This window comes from Portunus trituberculatus, chromosome 8 (assembly GCF_017591435.1).
Source record: "Portunus trituberculatus isolate SZX2019 chromosome 8, ASM1759143v1, whole genome shotgun sequence".
Classification (NCBI taxonomy): Eukaryota; Metazoa; Arthropoda; class Malacostraca; order Decapoda; family Portunidae; genus Portunus; species Portunus trituberculatus.
Genome location: NC_059262.1, coordinates 6,575,001 through 6,592,572, shown reverse-complemented (window position 1 = coordinate 6,592,572; position 17,572 = coordinate 6,575,001). Strand labels below are relative to the sequence as shown.

General features: G+C 43.4%; 2 protein-coding genes across 2 annotated transcripts in view; both read right to left on the bottom strand.

Moving 5' to 3' along the window:
- LOC123500084 (disheveled-associated activator of morphogenesis 2-like) overlaps positions 1-17,572 on the bottom strand; it is a 43,005-nt gene that overhangs the window by 4,949 nt on the left and 20,484 nt on the right. Inside the window, exons 10-22 of the mRNA XM_045248735.1 lie at positions 10,369-10,553; positions 10,001-10,130; positions 9,501-9,627; positions 8,967-9,152; positions 8,652-8,753; positions 8,561-8,611; positions 8,164-8,337; positions 7,493-7,620; positions 6,854-7,015; positions 6,118-6,299; positions 4,959-5,142; positions 4,407-4,602; positions 3,970-4,137 (exon numbers count right to left, since the gene is read on the bottom strand). Coding sequence (XP_045104670.1) covers positions 3,970-4,137; positions 4,407-4,602; positions 4,959-5,142; positions 6,118-6,299; positions 6,854-7,015; positions 7,493-7,620; positions 8,164-8,337; positions 8,561-8,611; positions 8,652-8,753; positions 8,967-9,152; positions 9,501-9,627; positions 10,001-10,130; positions 10,369-10,553 — 1,975 coding nt within the window. The remainder of the gene's footprint in view (positions 1-3,969; positions 4,138-4,406; positions 4,603-4,958; positions 5,143-6,117; positions 6,300-6,853; positions 7,016-7,492; positions 7,621-8,163; positions 8,338-8,560; positions 8,612-8,651; positions 8,754-8,966; positions 9,153-9,500; positions 9,628-10,000; positions 10,131-10,368; positions 10,554-17,572) is intronic.
- Positions 10,993-13,769, bottom strand: LOC123501113 (microtubule-associated protein 6-like). The gene has a single exon (XM_045249702.1). It carries the CDS (start codon positions 13,743-13,745, stop codon positions 11,232-11,234), a length of 2,514 nt encoding a protein of 837 aa, XP_045105637.1. The 5' UTR covers positions 13,746-13,769; the 3' UTR covers positions 10,993-11,231.

The following is a 17,572-nucleotide window of genomic DNA, read 5'->3' as shown; positions in this document are numbered from 1 at the left end:
GACACAGGATAAAGGCATAACATAGATAGATAGAGGGGGACACACACACACACACACACACACACACACACACACACACACACACACACACACACAAAGAGACATGAAAACACTATTGAACATGGAGGTAGATTGACAGAGAACACACACACACACACACACACACAGATAAAGCCATAAACACACACACACACACACACACACAAAGCAACAACAACAACAACAACAGCACAAACAACACTAAACAGAGTCCCACAATGCAACACACATGCCAGGCAACACTCAACACTACAGACAAACTGGCAACCTAGGAACTATAGCCAACACAAGCCTTCAGCTGCCTTACTGCAACACAAACTGCAAATTATAGATAAATTGTATTGATATTTGCATCTCAAAGTTTTCCGTCACTCAGAGCATTGGTGGAACTGTTGTTGTTGTCATTTTTTTTGTTTTTGAAGGGTAATTTATTGTGTTGTGTTGGAAATTTGTGTTTCATTTTTTTGGGCAGTTTTCGTAAAGTGTTGCAAAGTTTTGGGTGTATTTTGGGTGTGTTTTGGGTTTTCTAGTGTGTTTCAAAATTTTGGGTGTGTTTTGGGTGTTTAGGGGTGTTTTCCTAGTGTGTTTCAAAATTTTGGGTGTGTTTTGGCTGTTTTTGGTGTTTTTCTAGTGTGTTTCAAAATGTTGGGTGTGTTTTGGCATTTTTGGTGTTTTTCTAGTGTATTTCTAAATTTTGGGTGTGTTTTGGGTGGTTTTGGGGTTGTTCTACAGTGTGTTTAAAAAATCTGGATGCATTTCGGTGTTTTTAAGGGTAATCTATTCTACAGAGTGTCTCAGAAATCTGTGTTGTTTGCTGTTTTGGGGTATTCTCTACAGTGTGTCTCCAAAATTCTGGGCGTGTTTGTTTTTTTGAGAGACTTCTGGATAGGAAAAAGGAAAATTTGTCACCAGAATGGAAAGGGAAATGTGACATGGTACTGAAGGGGTTATGGAAAATTCTTAAGCTTTTTCTCATGACCCAGCTGAATTTTCATCCTCTGTCTTTGTGACCACGTTTATCTCCCTGTGTGTGTGTGTGTGTGTGTGTGTGTGTATTTACCTAATTGTATTTACCTAATTGTAACATACGGGAAAAGAGCTATGCTCGTGTTGTCCCGTCTCCATATCTATTAATGTCCAGCTTTTTCTTAAAATCATGAATATTCCTTGCGTTGACCACTTCCACGTCTAAACTATTCCATGCTTCCACCCTTCTATGAGGGAAGCTATATTTTTCACATCTCTCCTATAAGTGGCCATTTTAGTTTTTTCCCATGCCCTCTCGACATTCTTCCATTCCACATACACAGATCTTCCCTATCCATTTTTTCCATGCCAATCATCACTCTGTATATTGCTATCAGGTCTCCCTTTCTTCTGTTTTCCAGGGTTGGAAGTTGCATTCTTTTCAGTCTGTCTTCATAAGTCAAATCTCTTAAGTCAGGCACCATTTTCGTTGCAGCCCTCTGTACTTTCTCTAGTTTCCTTATGTGTTTCTTTAAGTTCGAGCCCACTGTATTGTTGCATATTCAAGCCTCGGTCTTATCATTGCAGTAATTATTTTCTTCATCATTTCTTCATCTAGATATACGAACGCCACTCTTATGTTCCTCAATAAGTTCAATACTTCTCCAATTATTTTGTTTATATGTCTCTCTGGCGATAGGTCATTGGTAATTGTCACCCCAAGGTCTTTTTCTTCATGACTGGTTTTATGTCTTCATTTCCTATCTTGTACATACTCCTGATTCTTCTTTCACTCTTGCCAAACTCTATTTTCTTGCATTTTGTCGTGTTGAACTCCATTTGCCATGTACAGCTCCATTTCCATATTCTGTCCAAGTCTTCCTGGAGTAGTTCGCAATCTTTGTCACATCTCACTTTTCGTAACAATTTTGCATCGCCTGCAAATAGGCTCACATAACTGGACACCCCATCCACCATGTCATTTATGTAGACTGCGAACATTACTGGTGCCAACACTGATCCCTGTGGAACTCCACTCTCCACCAATCCCCATTCTGATGGTCTGTCCTTAATTATTGTTCTCATTTCTCTTCCTACCAAAAGTCTTCCATCCATTTTAGTAAACTGCCATGCACTCCTCCTACCATTTCAAGTTTCCAGATCAGTCTCTGGTGTGGTACCTTATCAAAGGCCTTTTTTAAATCCAGATATATTCCATCAGCCCAACCATCTCTTTCCTGTATTACATCTATCACCCTCGAATAGTAACATATCAGGTTTGTCGTGCATGAACGCCCTTTCCTAAAACCAAATTGACACTCACAAAGTATGTCATTTTTCTCCAAGAAGTCTGTCCATCTAGTCTTCACCACCCTCTCACAGTGTGTGTGTGTGTGTGTGTGTGTGTGTGTGTGTGTGTGTGTGTGTGTGTGTGTGTGTGTGTGGGACACCCTGTACTTCAATTCTCAATACTGTGTTACTAAAAGACTAAAAACTGAAAATTATTTAGTGTTTTGACAACCAGAGAGAGAAAACACATACACACACACACACACACATACGTACACACACATACACATACACACGCACACACAGAAGAGGAATAAGAGACAAAAGATGCTAAAAAATGAAATATATAAGAAAATGATGAATTAAGGAAAGAAGAAAGGAAGATATGAAGAAGAGAATAGAGAAAGAAGAAGAAGAATGATAAAAGGAGGGAAATATGAGATAAAAGATAAGGAAAGGAAGAGAAGGAAGTTAGGATAAGTTATGAAGAAGGGAATATAGAGAGAGAGAGAGAAAGAATAAAATAAGGAATTAGTACATAGATTAAAGAAAGATAGGAGAGAGAGAGAAGAGGTGATAAAGGAGGAAAAATGAAAATATGAGATAAGAAAGGAAAAGAAGAAGAAGAAGAAGAAGAAGAAGAACAAGAACAAGAAGAAGAAGAAGAAGAACAAGAAGAAGAAAGAGATAAATGGTGTAGAAATTTAAGTTAGAAATATGATAAAGAAAGAAGAAGAAGAAGAAGAAGAAGAAGAAGAAGAAGAAGAAGAAGAAGAAGCAAAAAATAAACAAATAAACAAAACAAAAATCAAGCAAATTCATTCACATCCAAAAATTTGAAGAAAAACAAAAACAATCATTCAAAATTTTCCCAAAAAGTAAAAAAAATACAAAAGAAAATAAGAAAAAAAGAAAGAAAATTAAGAGAAAATTAAAAGAAAATGGGAAATAAAAACAAACAAGAACAAAACAAAAAGAAAATGGAAATAAAAAGATTAGTCAAAATTAATTAATCTGAAAATAAAGTTACATATTTTTTTCAATTTCAATAAAAAAAAAGAAAAAATTGAAAAAGATTACAAAAAGTGAATTATTAAAAGAAAAAGTTGAAATTAATATTGAAATAAATAGAATAAAGTTACATTTTTTTTAATTCCAACCCCGAAAAAAAAAGCAAAAAATGTAAATTAGTTAAAAGAAAAACAAAGAAAAGTCACAATTTTTTTTCTCAATTCAAATAAAAAATAGAAAAAAGAAAAAATAGAAAAAAGCTTAAAAAAGTGAAATATTAAAAAAAAAATAAATAAATATAAGTAAATTTTTTTCTGAATTCAAAAATAAATAGAAAAAAAGCTTAAAAAGTGAAATATAAAAAAAATCTAAATGAAACACTAAATAAGTTAAAAATTTTCTCAACTAAAAAAAAACTTACAAGTGAAATATTAAAAAAAAATAAATAAAAATGAAAAAGTAAATAAAAGTTCCAATTTTTTCTCGTCAAATAAAAATAATAGAAAAACAAAAAAATTGAAGAAAAAAAAATAAATAAATAACTTTTTTCTCAATAAAAAAAAAATCAAACAGAAAGAGAAACAAACACACACACACACACACACACACACACACACACACACACACACACACACACACACACTACCACTTAACATGACCTACCTCCAACTCCTTCTTCTTCCTCTCCTCCTCCTCCTCCTTCTTCCTCATGTTCTCCAGGTCCCGTTTGGCCTCTCTGAACGTGTCTATGAACGAGTCAAAGGTCCCAAAGAAGTCCTCCGGCTGAGTCGTCTTGGAGTCCTCTCCGAATAGGACCACCACTGTCTCAAACTGTGGGAGAGAGAGAGAGAGAGAGAGAGAGAGTGAGAGAGGGAGTGAGAGTGAGAAAGGGAGTGAGAGTGAGGGAGGAAGGAGGAGGAGGAGGAGGAACAAAAACAAAAAAGAGGAGAAAGAACAAAAGAAGGAAGAGAAAGAAGAAGAGAAGAAGGAAAAGGAGAAGGACAAGGAGGAGGAGGAGGAGGAAGACGAGGAGGAGAAAGAAAGAAAAAAGAAGAAAAAACAAAAAATAAACACACACACACACACACACACACACACACCTGACTTTTCATCAAGGTAAACAAACTCTCGAGGTTGGAGAATTTATCCTTGGCCAGTGCGGTAAACTCATTCATGGCTAGGCGGAAGCGGTCACCAGGGGGAGGCGACCCTTGACCTCTGTGCCACGTGACCTCCCTCTCGATGAAGTCCAGCCCTTGACGTAGCGCGCTGATCTCCCTCTCGAGTTCTGTGATGCTGTGGGGGTTCATAGTTATAGATTAGGTTAAGTTAGGCTAGGTTTTGCATGGATTAAGTGGTTTTCAAGGGTGTTTTGTGGTGTTTTGGGATGTTTTGGGGTATTTTGGTGGTATCTGGTGTTTTTTGGGTGTTTTGAGGTGTTTTGGAGTGTTTTGAGGTGTTTTGAGGTGTTTTGAGGTGTTTTGGGGTGTTTTCTGGTGTTTGGTGGTGTTTGGTGGTGTTTGGTGGTATTTTGGTGGTGTCTTTCTCATCAATAACTTTCTGTATCCATTAGTAAGCTCAAACTCCCTCTCTCTCTTCACCTCTCTTCACCAAAACCTCACTAAAACCTCACCAACTTTATCAACACTTACTTGACCTTTGCCGCCTCCTTCAGATTGGGGAAGTCCTCGTCTAGCCTGTTGTTGTCCCTCCACTGTTTCTCACACAGGCGCAGAATGTAGTGGAGGAGAGTTATACTGCGATTGTGTGACGACTTGGTATCTGTCAGTTTGTTCAGCGAGGACATTCGGAAGCCATACGCACCTCCTCTTGCCCCTGGGATGTGCAGAGAGAGTGGTGGATGTAGTCAGGAATGCTACACTGATTCTTTTCCTTTCCTTTCCTGTTTTTTTTTTTTTTTTCCTATTTTTCATCTTTATTTTTCTGCTACTTCTTCTTTTTAGGTTAGGTTAGGTAAACACACCCAAACACACACCTAAACACACACACACACACACACTACTACCTCGCTCACTTAACTTAACACATACACAAGGAATAGCAAGGTTGAGGGTAACATACACACACACATACATACAGACATGCCCCTGGGATGTGCAGAGAGAGTTATGGGTGTGGTCTGGGATAGCATACACAAGGAATAATAAGGAATAGCAAGGTTTAGGGCAATACACACAGACATACATACACACATGGAAAGGAAATAGTTTTGGGGGTTCCAGGGGTGATGTGAATGAATAAAAAAAAAAATTGAGTGTTTAGGTGTGTTTTTTGAGTGTTTTGATGCATTAAACCACTCAAAAACAGATTAAAACACTAATTTGATGAGTTTTGGTGTGTTTGTGTCCTTAGAAAGAGAATTATTAAAGACTAAGGGGTGATGTGTACACTGAGGGTGGGCTAGGGTAACATACACACACACATACATACATATTGATAGTTTAATAATCATAGTAAGCTTTATAAAACACACACACACACACACACACACACACACACACACACACACACACACACACACACACACACACACAATATAGTTTCCCGCAAAGATGTGTTGAGACTTGGAACAGTTTGAGTGAGGAAGTGGTGTCAGCAATGAGTGTGCATAGTTTTAAAGAAAAATTGGATAAGTGCAGACATGAAGACGGGGCCACACGAGCATAAAGCCCAGGCCCTGTAAAACTACAACACACACACACACACACTACCTCACTCACAACCACTCATTCTTCTCCACAACCTCTCTCTCTCTCTTACTTTCACATCCTCACCCTTATCTTTACTCACCCTTATTCATGTAGTTTCCAAAGGCTAAGACAACCTCAATGAATTTCTTAAGGCGTTTGCTTCCCTTGAGTTCCTTGGTGGCGCTCACAACAGCCTGCATTTTGGGCTCACACTCTGCCAGTCTCTCCCTAAACTTCTTCTGGTAATGGAGGCATCTTAGTCTCTCCTCATAGTGGTCGATTCTGTTGATAGATAGATAGATAAGATAGATAGATGCTTTATTTATTGATGTGTTTTTGAGGTGTGTTTTGAGGTGTGTTGGTGGTGTTTTTGGGGTGTTTTGTGGTGGAGTTTTGGGGTGTTTTGTCGTGTTTTAGAGGTGTTTTGGGTGTTTAGGGGTAATTTGGAGTGTTTGGTGGTATTTACTGGTGTTTTGGGGTGTTTGCTGGTGTTTTGGGATGTTTTAGGGTGTTTTGGGATGTTGTAGGGTGTTTACTGGTGTTTTGGGGTGTTTTGGTGGTGTTTTGGGGTGTTTGCTGGTGTTTTGGGATATTTTAGGGTGTTTTGGGATGTTGTAGGGTGTTTTGGTGCTGTTTTGGTGGTATTTTGGGGTGTTTTGGGGTGTTTTGGTGGTATTTTGATGATGTTTTATGGTGTTTGGTAGTGTTTAGTGGTGTTTTATGGTATTTTGGTGGCATTTATAGCATTTGGTAGCCTTTTTTGGTGTATTTTCTTGGTAGTTCCTTTCCTTTACTGTCAATCTGTGCATGGTGAAGCAGCAATGCATCTCACTCACTTGGAAATCTCGTAGAGGAAGCGGTCAGCCCTTGCAAGGTTCTCTATCTCATCCAAGTGCTCCTCCAGCAATCCCTTCTCCTCTGTTGTGGGTGTGAACTTCAAGAGCTGTTCCACCATGTCCGGGGCGAGCTCTCCGTCACTGTCCATCTTCAGAAGCACCCTGGGAATAGAACACAGGTTAGGTTAGGTTAGGTGAGGTTAGATTAGGTTAGGTTAGCAAGTGTGTGTGTGTGTGTTTGGGTGTGAAAGTGAATGAAAAGAAGATTACAAGGTAGTTGATAGTTGTAGGGGTGAAATAAAAGGTAAAAAGTGATAGAGAATTGTGAATAAGGTTAGGTTAGGTTAGGTGAGCGAGCGAAGTATTATTATTATTATTATTATTATTATTATTATTATTAGTAGTAGTAGTAGTAGTAGTAGTAGTAGTGTGTGTTTGGGTATGTTTGCCATTTGAGACTGACTGACTGACTGACTGACTGACTGACTGACTGACTGACTGACTGACTGACTGACCGACCAACTGACTGGCCAACCAACCAATTATCTGACTGACTGACTAACTAACTAACCAACTAACTAACTAACTAACTGACTGACTGACTGACTGACTGACTGACTGACTGACTGACTGACTTACCTAATCAGTCCCTCATTGGTCATCTTGAGTTTGGACAGCAAGATTGTACAGTTCTGCTGACGACGGTTTTCAAGAACGCTGATTTGCTGACTTCGCTGTGACTTCATCCTCTCCAGCGTTTTCTCTCCCTGTGGAAATAATAATGGAAATAATAATGAAAATAATGATGGAGATGATGGTGGAGATGATTAAGTGGAGAACACCTCACAACACCTCCAAAACACCACCACAGCACTAAATAACATCCCAAAATACCACCAAACATCACCAAAATATACCAAAACACCCAAAAAATGCCCTAAAATCTTGCAAAACACCACGAAACACTCCAAAATATCGCCAAACACCCCAAAACACACAAAACACCCCACAACACCACCAAAACATCCCACAACACTGTAAATACCCCAAAAACACCCTAAAATACCACCAAATGCCTCCAAAACACCCCAAAACATCATAAAAACACCCAAACACTCCCAAAACACCCCAAAACACCCTAAAAAATCCCCAAGACACTCTAAAACAATACAAAACCCAAAAACACCCCAAAACACTGTAAAACACCCCAAAAACACTGCAAAATACCTCAAAACACTTCAAAATCACCCAAAAACACTATAAAACACACCAAACCACCCCAAATCACCCCAAAACACCCCCACACGCACCTCTCCATTTGCTTTCTTCCCCGCTGAGGCATCAAATGTCCTGTCGATGTCCTCAAGGTCCATAAATTTGTAGAGTGGAGATTCATCGAGGCTGGCAAAGATTGTGTTGTTAATCCGACCATCTGGCATCTTGGCCCAGTTGAATGCTCGAAGCTGATTGGCTGACTTAGGGACCTGTGGGGGAGGAGGGGGGGGGTTTGGGGTTAAGTTAGGTTAGGAGAGAGGAGAGAGAGAGAGAGAGAGAGAGAGAGAGAGAGAGAGAGAGAGAGAGAGAGAGAGAGAGAGAGAGAGAGAGAGAGAGAGAGAGAGAGAGAGAGAGAGAGAGAGAGAGAGACAAAACACACTTAAATCACACACACACACAGACACACACACACACACACACACATGCACATACCTGTTTAGGGGGTTTAAATGCCTTTCCTGAGCCTGGGGTGGAGGGCCGCCATTGGTGAGGGAGGGGCGGGGGCACCTCATCATGGGGGAGGGGAGGAGGCCCACCGTTCATCATGGGGGGCGGAGGGGAAGCCATTCATCATAGGGGAGGGGTGGCGGAGGGCATGGCGGTCCTTTGGGGGTTCCGCTGCATCCTGGAGAGAGAGAGAGAGAGAGAGAGAGAGAGAGAGAGAGAGAGAGAGAGAGAGAGAGAGAGTTGTATTAGTTATGAATCACTAATATGCTAATTGTTTATATTTTGAAGGAGTGTTTTTGTAAAGATAAACAAAATAATAAATAAGAAGTGATAAACAACAACAACAACAACAACAACAACAACAACAACAACAACAACGAGCTATACCAACCTTAGACTTAGCGATGGAAGCTTTGACGTCATCCGAGAGAGAGCCAGCAGCCAAGTCCCTGAGCTGTTGTGTGAGGGATGCGACTGTTGCCTCCAGCTCCACCACCTTCTGCTGTGTCTCCCCACACACCCTCACCTCCGCCTCAAGCTGGCCCCTCACCTGCTGCAGTGTCTGGGTCACCTCATCCTGTATGGCAGGGGGGGGGGAGTTTGGGGTTAGGTTAGGTTAGGTTAGGTTAGGTTATTATTCTTCTTCTTCTTCTTCTTCTTCTTCTTCTTCTTCTTCTTCTTCTTCTTCTTATTATTATTATTTTCATTTCTACTTTTTTATTATCAACAACAACTACCACCACTACTACCACTACTACTACTACCACTACTACCACCACCACTACTACTACTATTTATATTACAGGAAGTTACATATTATTCTAGTGTCATATTAGCTACCTGACAGACTAACTAACAAACTACTACTACTACTACTACTACCACTACTACTACTACTACTACTACTACTACTACTACTACTGACCTTCTCCTGTGTGGTCGAGAACAATTCCTGCTCCTTTCTGTTCAAGTCGGTCACCACGTCTGCAAAATCTGCCTCTAATTTTGTGATTTTTCTGCGACTTTCTGTTAATTCTCTCTCATTGGCGATGCTGGAAAGGGGAGAGGGGAGGCAAGGGTTAGTGTTCTCTCTCTCTCTCTCTCTCTCTCTCTCTCTCTCTCTCTCTCTCTCTCTCTCTCTCTCTCTCTTTAAAACCTTATCTGTGGAATCAAAACTGGCATTTCCACATTAATTTTTACTATTTATCAATTTCACACAGCTTCAGAAACTTATAAGAGGATTAAAACAGTGAAGACCTTGGCCACTAACCTTCTGATCTCTATAGACCCTCCTAATGTCAATAAAACCATCTAATCACACCCAAAGCTCATTAAAAACACAGTCACTCCCACTATTGCAATTTTCAACAGCCAAAAACAGCAAATGCTTCTACTAACTCCCTTGATTTATTCCCCAGTACTCACAGCTTCACTATACTGTTCACATTGATGTCTAGCAGGGCCACCTCCCCGTCTGTTCCATCCTCTGCCTGGGTCACCAACTGCTGTAGAATTCTGTCAAAGAGTATCCAGTGGTCTGGCGCGCTCACATCACCTGCAGATAGATCGATAGATAGATAGATAGATAGATAGGTGGGTGGGTAGGTAGATAGATAAATAGATAGGCAGATAAAGACTAATAGATAAATAGATAAATAGAAAGATATAGAGATAAAACACACACACACACACACACACACACACACACAACTATTCTCCACTTCAAAACAGCTACTCGTAAACCACACACACACACACACACACACACACACACAGGAACCACTCACACTCACTAGGCAGCAGCAGAAGGTGGTGCAGGAGGGAGAGGAAGTGTGGGTAGGCCGCTGAATACTGAAGTTTCCCCTGCAGGAGTTTGAACATAGAAGAAGCGCTCTTGGTGTCCACGTGCACCTCCTCATAGCGGCGCGCCCACTCACGTTCGTCCTCCGCGCGGTAGAACTCAAAGGCGTCTAGATGCCTGTGGTGGTGGTGGTGGTGGTGGTGGTAAATGCATTATTATTATTATCATTATAGTAGTAGTAGTAGTAGTAGTAACAGCAGCCATAACAAACATTCACCATTTTACAACACTTAACACACAACAAAAGACAAAACAACAACAACAGCAATAACAAAAAAAAACAATAAAAACAAGGAGAACCCAAGCCTAACTCCCGTCTGCCAAAAAATAAGAAAAATAGAAAAATAAAAAAATACCGCCATTTGTGAAGTCGCACCACAAACACGCTCTAAAAGTCTACGGTGTTTACATTTTACATTTCACTAACTTGACATCGCGGCGCCGTAGAATAATAACAATAATAACTCTCTCTCTCTCTCTCTCTCTCTCTCTCTCTCTCTCTCTCTCTCTCTCTCTCTCTCTCTCTCTCTCTCTCTCTCTCTCTCTCTTACCTTCCTTTCTTCATTTCCATCCATTCGCTCTCCCTTTTGCGTTTAAAAGGGAGTGTTTTCCTTCCTTCCTTCTTACATGGCGAGGAGGAGGAGGAGGAGGAGGAGGAGGAGGAGGAGGAAGGATAGGAGAAGGCTGATATGTGGCTCGTGTCATGTAATCCCGTTTTCTTTAGAAGTGAAGCGCAGGCAGATTGAAAGGAGGACTTCTCGAATGTGGTTATTTCAATCTCCACAATGTTTCTCTTTAGTTTTTTACAATTTCCATGTGTTCTGGGCGGTGGATCTCCCTCAGTCTCCCCCCACATCCTCTTCGGCGCCTTCTGCAGCAGTATGAAGGGCCGAGGGAAGCCAGAAGTGACATTTTTCCTAACTTTTTCACTTTGAGTTTGTGAAAGGTCTCCGTTTCACTTTTAGACTTGGCGAGAAATCTTGTCCTATTTTCTGCTTCGTGTTTTCGCTTCCTTCTCGTGTTCTGCGGCAGTGTAGGCCTATCAGGTGAAATTTTAGGGTTCTGTATAGGCCTCTGAATGCCTACTGTTCTTCCCTCTCCTGCAGCCTTCTTTTCTATAGGTGTTTCAATTACAGGCTGCAGATCTGTGGATATATGAACTGCAGGCTGGCTCTCTGCAGTCTGTGTCCTCGTTGGAGCCTGTTCGGTAGGCTGTGCGTCTGTGGAAGTCTCAATTATAGGCTCTATCTCTGTGGAACTTTGAAATACAGGTTGTCTATCTCTAGAATCTTGAATTACAGGCTGTTTCTCTGTATAATCTTGACCTGCAGGCTGTTTCTCTATATAGATTTTAGTTACAGGCTGTGTGAGTGTAGAAGTTTGATTTGCAGGCTGTATATCTGTAGGACCTTCAATTACAGCCTGCTTCTCTACATAATCTTGACCTGCAGGCTGTATCTCCTTATAAATCTTAGTTACAGGCTGTGAAACTGCAGAATCATCAAATACAGGCTGTCCTTCTATGAAACCTTGACCTGTAGCCTGTATTACAAGTCCATTTTCAGCCTGCAGAGGGATGTGGGGTGCTACAATTGCAGTCTGTGGCCTGACTTGTATCTGTGGTGCAGGCTGGACAACCTTTACATGCCTATCTATTACAATTACAGGCTGGAGGTCCTCTATAAAGCCTTCAAGTACAGTTACAGTCCCTTCTACAGGTCCATTCTCTTCTACAGGCTGAAACTCGACCTTCGCTACAGGCTCTTGTGTAGGGTTATGTATTTCAGGCTGCTTCTCTTCTACAGGCTGAAAAATTGCAGGGCCTTTCTCTTCTACAAGTGCAGGCTCTTGTGGGTTAAGGATTACAGGCTCAGTCTCTTCTACAGGCTGAGAGATTACAGGCTGTATATCTTCTACAGTCTGAGAGATTACAGGCTGTCTCTCTTCTACAGGCTGAGAGATTACAGGCTCAGTCTCTTCTACAGGCTGAGAGATTACAGGCTGTCTCTCTTTTACAGGCTGAGAGATTACAGGCTCAGTCTCTTCTACAGGCTGAGAGGTTACAGGCTGTTTCTCTTCTACAAGCTGAGAGATTACAGGAACAGTCTCTTCTACAGGCTGAAAGATTACAGTCTCAGCCTCTTCTACAGGCTGAGAGATTACAGGCTGTATCTCTTCTACAGGCTGAGAGATTATAGGCTCAGTCTCTTCTACAGGCTGAGAGATTATAGGCTCAGTCTCTTCTACAGGCTGAGAGATTACAGGCTGTATCTCTTCTACAGGCTGAGAGATTATAGGCTCAGTCTCTTCTACAGGCTGAGAGATTACAGGCTCAGTCTCTTCTACAGGCTGAGAGATTACAGGCTGTATCTCTTCTACAGGCTGAGAGATTACAGGCCCAGTCTCTTCTACAGGCTGAGAGATTACAGACTCAGTCTCTTCTACAGGCTGAGAGATTACAAGCTCTTTCTCTTCTACAGGCTGAGGGATTACAGGCTGTATCTCTTCTACAGGCTGAGAGATTACAGGCTCAGTCTCTTCTACAGGCTGAGAGATTACAAGCCCAGTTTCTTCTACAGGCTGAGAGATTACAGGCTCAGTCTCTTCTACAGACTGAGAGATTACAGGCTCAGTCTCTTCTACAGGCTGAGAGATTACAGGCTCAGTTTCTTCTACAGGCTGAGATATTACAAGCTCAGTCTCTTCTACAGGCTGAGAGATTACAGGCCCAGTCTCTTCTACAGGCTGTCTCTCTTCTACAGGCTGAGAGATTACAGGCCCAGTCTCTTCTACAGGCTGAGAGATTACAGGCTCAGTCTCTTCTACAGGCTGAGAGATTACAGGCCCAGTCTCTTCTACAGGCTGAGAGATTACAGGCCCAGTCTCTTCTACAGGCTGTCTCTCTTCTACAGGCTGAGAGATTGCAGGTTCTTTCTCTTCTACAGGGTTTTTCTCTTCTGCAAATCCTCTCATCTCTTCTCCTTCAAGTACAATCTCTTTCATATTTCTCATCTCTTCTACAAGTTCCATCTCTTCTATAGGACATATCTCTTCTTCAGGGTCTTGTATCTCTTCTACAGGCCCCATCATCTCTTCTACAACCCGCGTCTCTTCTGCATCGTCTTCTATCTCTTCTAAATAGCCTCCTTTCTCTTCTACAATCCCAATTTTCTCTTCTGCAGGATCTTTCATCTCTTTTTCATGGCCCATCTCTTCTTCCTGGGCTATTATCTCTTCTGCAAACCCCATTTTCTCTTCTACACACCCCATTTTCTCTTCTTCGGGTCTCATTATCTCTTTAGACCCCATAATCTCTTCTACAAACCCCACTATCTCTTCTACGGCAGTATCTCTTCTTCAGTCTCCATCTCTTCTATATTCCTTTCTCTTCTACCCATTTTCCCTACACCCCATTTTCTCTTCTTCGGGTCTCATTATCTCTTTAGACCCCATAATCTCTTCTACAAACCCCACTATCTCTTCTACGGCCTCCAGTATCTCTTCTTCAGTCTCCATCTCTTCTATATGGCCTCCTTTCTCTTCATAAGTCCCATTTTCTCTTCTACTGGCCCCATTTTCTCTTCTACAAGCCCCATTTTCTCTTCTACAGGCTCCATCTTTTCTACAGGCTTGATTTTCTCTTCTACAGACCCTATCTCCTCTTCTTCAAGCCCCATCTCCTCTCCATCGCCTCTTATCTCTTCTGCAAACTCTATTTTCTCATTTACAATTCTCATATTCTCTTCAACAGTCCTCATTATCTCTTCTACATAGTCTCTTATCTCTTCTTCAGCTGTCATCTCTTCTCCAATGCCTCTTATCTCTTCTACAGATCCAATCATCTCTTCTTCAAGACTTATCTCTTCTACAAGCCTTATCTTCTCTTCTACAGGCTCCATAATCTCTCCTCCATGGCCTCCTGTCTCTTCTACAGCCCTTATCTCTTCTCCATAGCCTCTTATCTCTTCTGCAGGCTTAATTATCTCTTCTACATGGCCTCTCATCTCTTTCTCTTCTACAGCGTCACTAATCAAAGGCTCTTCACCTACCAAGCTTGCTAATCTTGACCTCATCCTTCTCATCTCCTGCTTGACAATCCCAGGGGAGGTCAGGTCAAAGGTCACAGTGCCTATATGCGTGACCTCTTGACCTGCTCTGGGGCACTGCTGGGGTCTTGGGTCCTTTTGGGGTGGTAGTGGTGGAGGAGGGGGTGTTTTGAGGGGGTCTGATTCCCCTACTATGTGAATTATTGGGGGGCTAAGTGGTGGGAATTGAGCAAATGGATTTGCCTCCCTCACTTCTGGAAATTGATCGTGGGGTGTTAGGAACGGTGTCGGGAAGGGTGTTGGGGAGCGTGGTGGTGAGCGTGGTGGGGAGGGAATAGTTAAAAACGCTCCCCAATCTTCGTAATGTGTTGTGGGTGGTAGTAAGTTACTGGCCTGGTTCTCCTCTCCTCGCTCCTCCACACACCAGGTCACCATTTTCTTCTCTTCTACAGCTTCCTCTTGTATTTCCAGTGTTTCAGTCCCAGGTTCGCTTTGTCTCTCTTCCTTCTCTGGTTCTTGGTCCAGTTCATCTCCCGAGTGTGTGGTTTGTCTTCCTCTGTGAGCCAGCGGCGTCCCTTGGTGTCCTTGTGTGTGCAGGAGTTTGTGTTGGCTTGGAGCAGGGCGTTGTGTCTCCTCCAGTGAGGGGCACATATCCTGCACCGCCCAGTCTTTCTCCTCCACACTCCTGGCTTCACACTGGCGCTGTTTCTCTCTGCGCCAGTCTCTCTCCTCTTCACTCCTCTCCCCGCCAGTGTGCGCTGCCTCACGCCACACATTGTCTTCGCCCTGCTCGGGAGACACGTAGCTTTCCACCACTATCAAGGGCACCGCCCCGCAGGTGCCGTGTAGGGGCGGGCCACCACCCTCCTCACGCCCCTCTGCTTGGAGTGGGGTGGTGTGCCTGGGCGTGAATGGTGCGGGGTGTGGAGCAGAGCCGCCCCCAGCAGCGGCGCGGCGTCCAGCGTGAGGGAAGACTCGCTGTCCACTTTCTTGAGAGGCGGCGCCTCCCCCAGGCCTCCCACAGGCAGGGCCAGCTGGCTCCTCGTCTTACCCAGGGGCGGTAGGATGAACCCCCCGTCTCCCTTCTGGCATGGGGGCCGTGGCTCCCCACACACCTGTTCTCCCGTAGTGAAGGCCAGCTCAGCCTCTGCCCGCGTCAGGATGGCCAGCTCCTCTCCCGGGGTGAGCCTGGCGGCGGCCCTGGCGCCCATCATGCCCGCCAGGGCTCCCGCAGCGTCCTGCTGAAGGACTTGAGGCCCCATTTGACGGAGGAGCGGCGCGGCAGCCTGAGGAAGGGCCAGCCCTGGCCCCCCGGATCCGGCGGGGTGGAACACAGCGGCTCTCCGGGACAGTCCTCGCTAAGGTTCCTGGCGAGGCGCAGTGAAGCGGCGGACAGCTTGGCCTTGGAGCGCAGGTAGGTGGCCTGCACCAGGGCGCGAGCGTAATGCTCCGCCTGCGTCAGGTAGCCGCCGGGGGCGTGCTGTGCCGCTCCCCACCCATGGAGAGGCGCCCCCTCGTCCCCCCGCCGCCCCCGCAGAGAGTCAGCGAAGGGAGTCCAGTGCAGCAGCCACGGCAGCCTCATGGTGGCGCGACACGCACGCTAACCTCGACACTGACACGCAGGGAGGGAAGGTCACAATAGGCAGGTGGCGATGTAGGGTCACACTAGGGTAACGTGAGTCACTGTGTAAGGTCACGGCACGATGGAGGGGAGCAATGTGTCACGCGAACCCTGCTGGGAGATCAAGGTCACACATACACACACTCTCTCTCTCTCTCTCTTTGTGATAAATATGTTACTGTCTTGCTTGTCGTCAATCCGTTGATGCTTCTTGACGCTTGACTTGAAGTAGTAGTAGTAGTAGTAGTAGTAGTAGTAGTAGTAGTAGTAGTAGTAGTAGTAGTGTTGTTGTTGTTGTTGTTGTTGTTGTTGTTGTTGTTGTTGTTGTTGTAGTAGTAGTAGTAGTAGTAGTAGTAATTGTTGTTCCTTTAATGCAATTTTCTCTCCGAGGTTCGTTTACCAATCAATAACAGCAGTAGCAGCACCACCGCCACCAGCAGCAGGAGTAGCAGCAGCAGTAGTAGTAGCAGTAATAATATTTAGTTTAAACGTTCCCTTTTCCTGTGTCTCTCTTCAGTCTTTGCTCACTGAAATCTGAAGGCGAATTGACGTGATTTGAGTTGGTGTTCTGTGTCTCGCGTCCTGAGTGAATGCTGGGCTCAGGGGCGGACGGTGAGAAGGGCGTGGCGGGCGATGCTACAGCGCTAAGACATGGAGCATAGCAACTGAGATCCACCCGCGGCGACTCGCAGAAAACGGGAACTTGAAGGAAAATGGGTCACGAGGTTGTATAGATGGTAATGTGTGAGAAAACGTTTTAACTTGAAAGAAAACGAGATATGATTCACTCGTTTAGCTTGAAGAAAATGGAGGATGGTTAGTTTGTGAAGAAAATGGAGCACTGGGTGACTTTAATATGGGAAAGGAAATGTATCAGCTTAGCATCAAAGAAAACGGGAAACGATTCACTGATTGAGCTTGAAGAAAATGAGGGATTATTAAGATTTAGACGTTGTTGTTGTTGTTGTTGTTGTTTGATGTTCCCAGTAAAGAAAACGGAGATGAAAATGGAAGAATAGGAGAATGGGAAATTAGGTCACGCTAATATGAAAGAAAACGAGATTATTCCTTGACTGAGAGAGACAGATTAGCTGTCTGTCTGTCTGTCTGTCTGTTTGGCTGTCTGTCTGTCTGTCTATCTGTCTGTCTGTCTGTCTGTCTGCCTGTCTGTTTGTCTGGCTGTCTTCTGTCTGTCTGTCTGTCTGCCTGTCTGTTTGTCTGGCTGTCTATCTGTCTACCTTTCTGTCTGTCTGTTTGGCTGGTTGGCTGTCTATCTGTCTGTCTGTCTGTCTGTCTATCTATCTATTTGTCTGTCTATCTGTCTGTCTGTCTGTCTGTCTGGGTTGATGGAAATAAGAGGTTAGGATGTCTGTCTGTCTGTAAGAGAAATATAAATTCGTCTGGCAAAATTTCTCTTCTTTCTCTTCACAATCCTTCAACCTTCTGGCTTTTCTGTCCCGTCTCTCTCA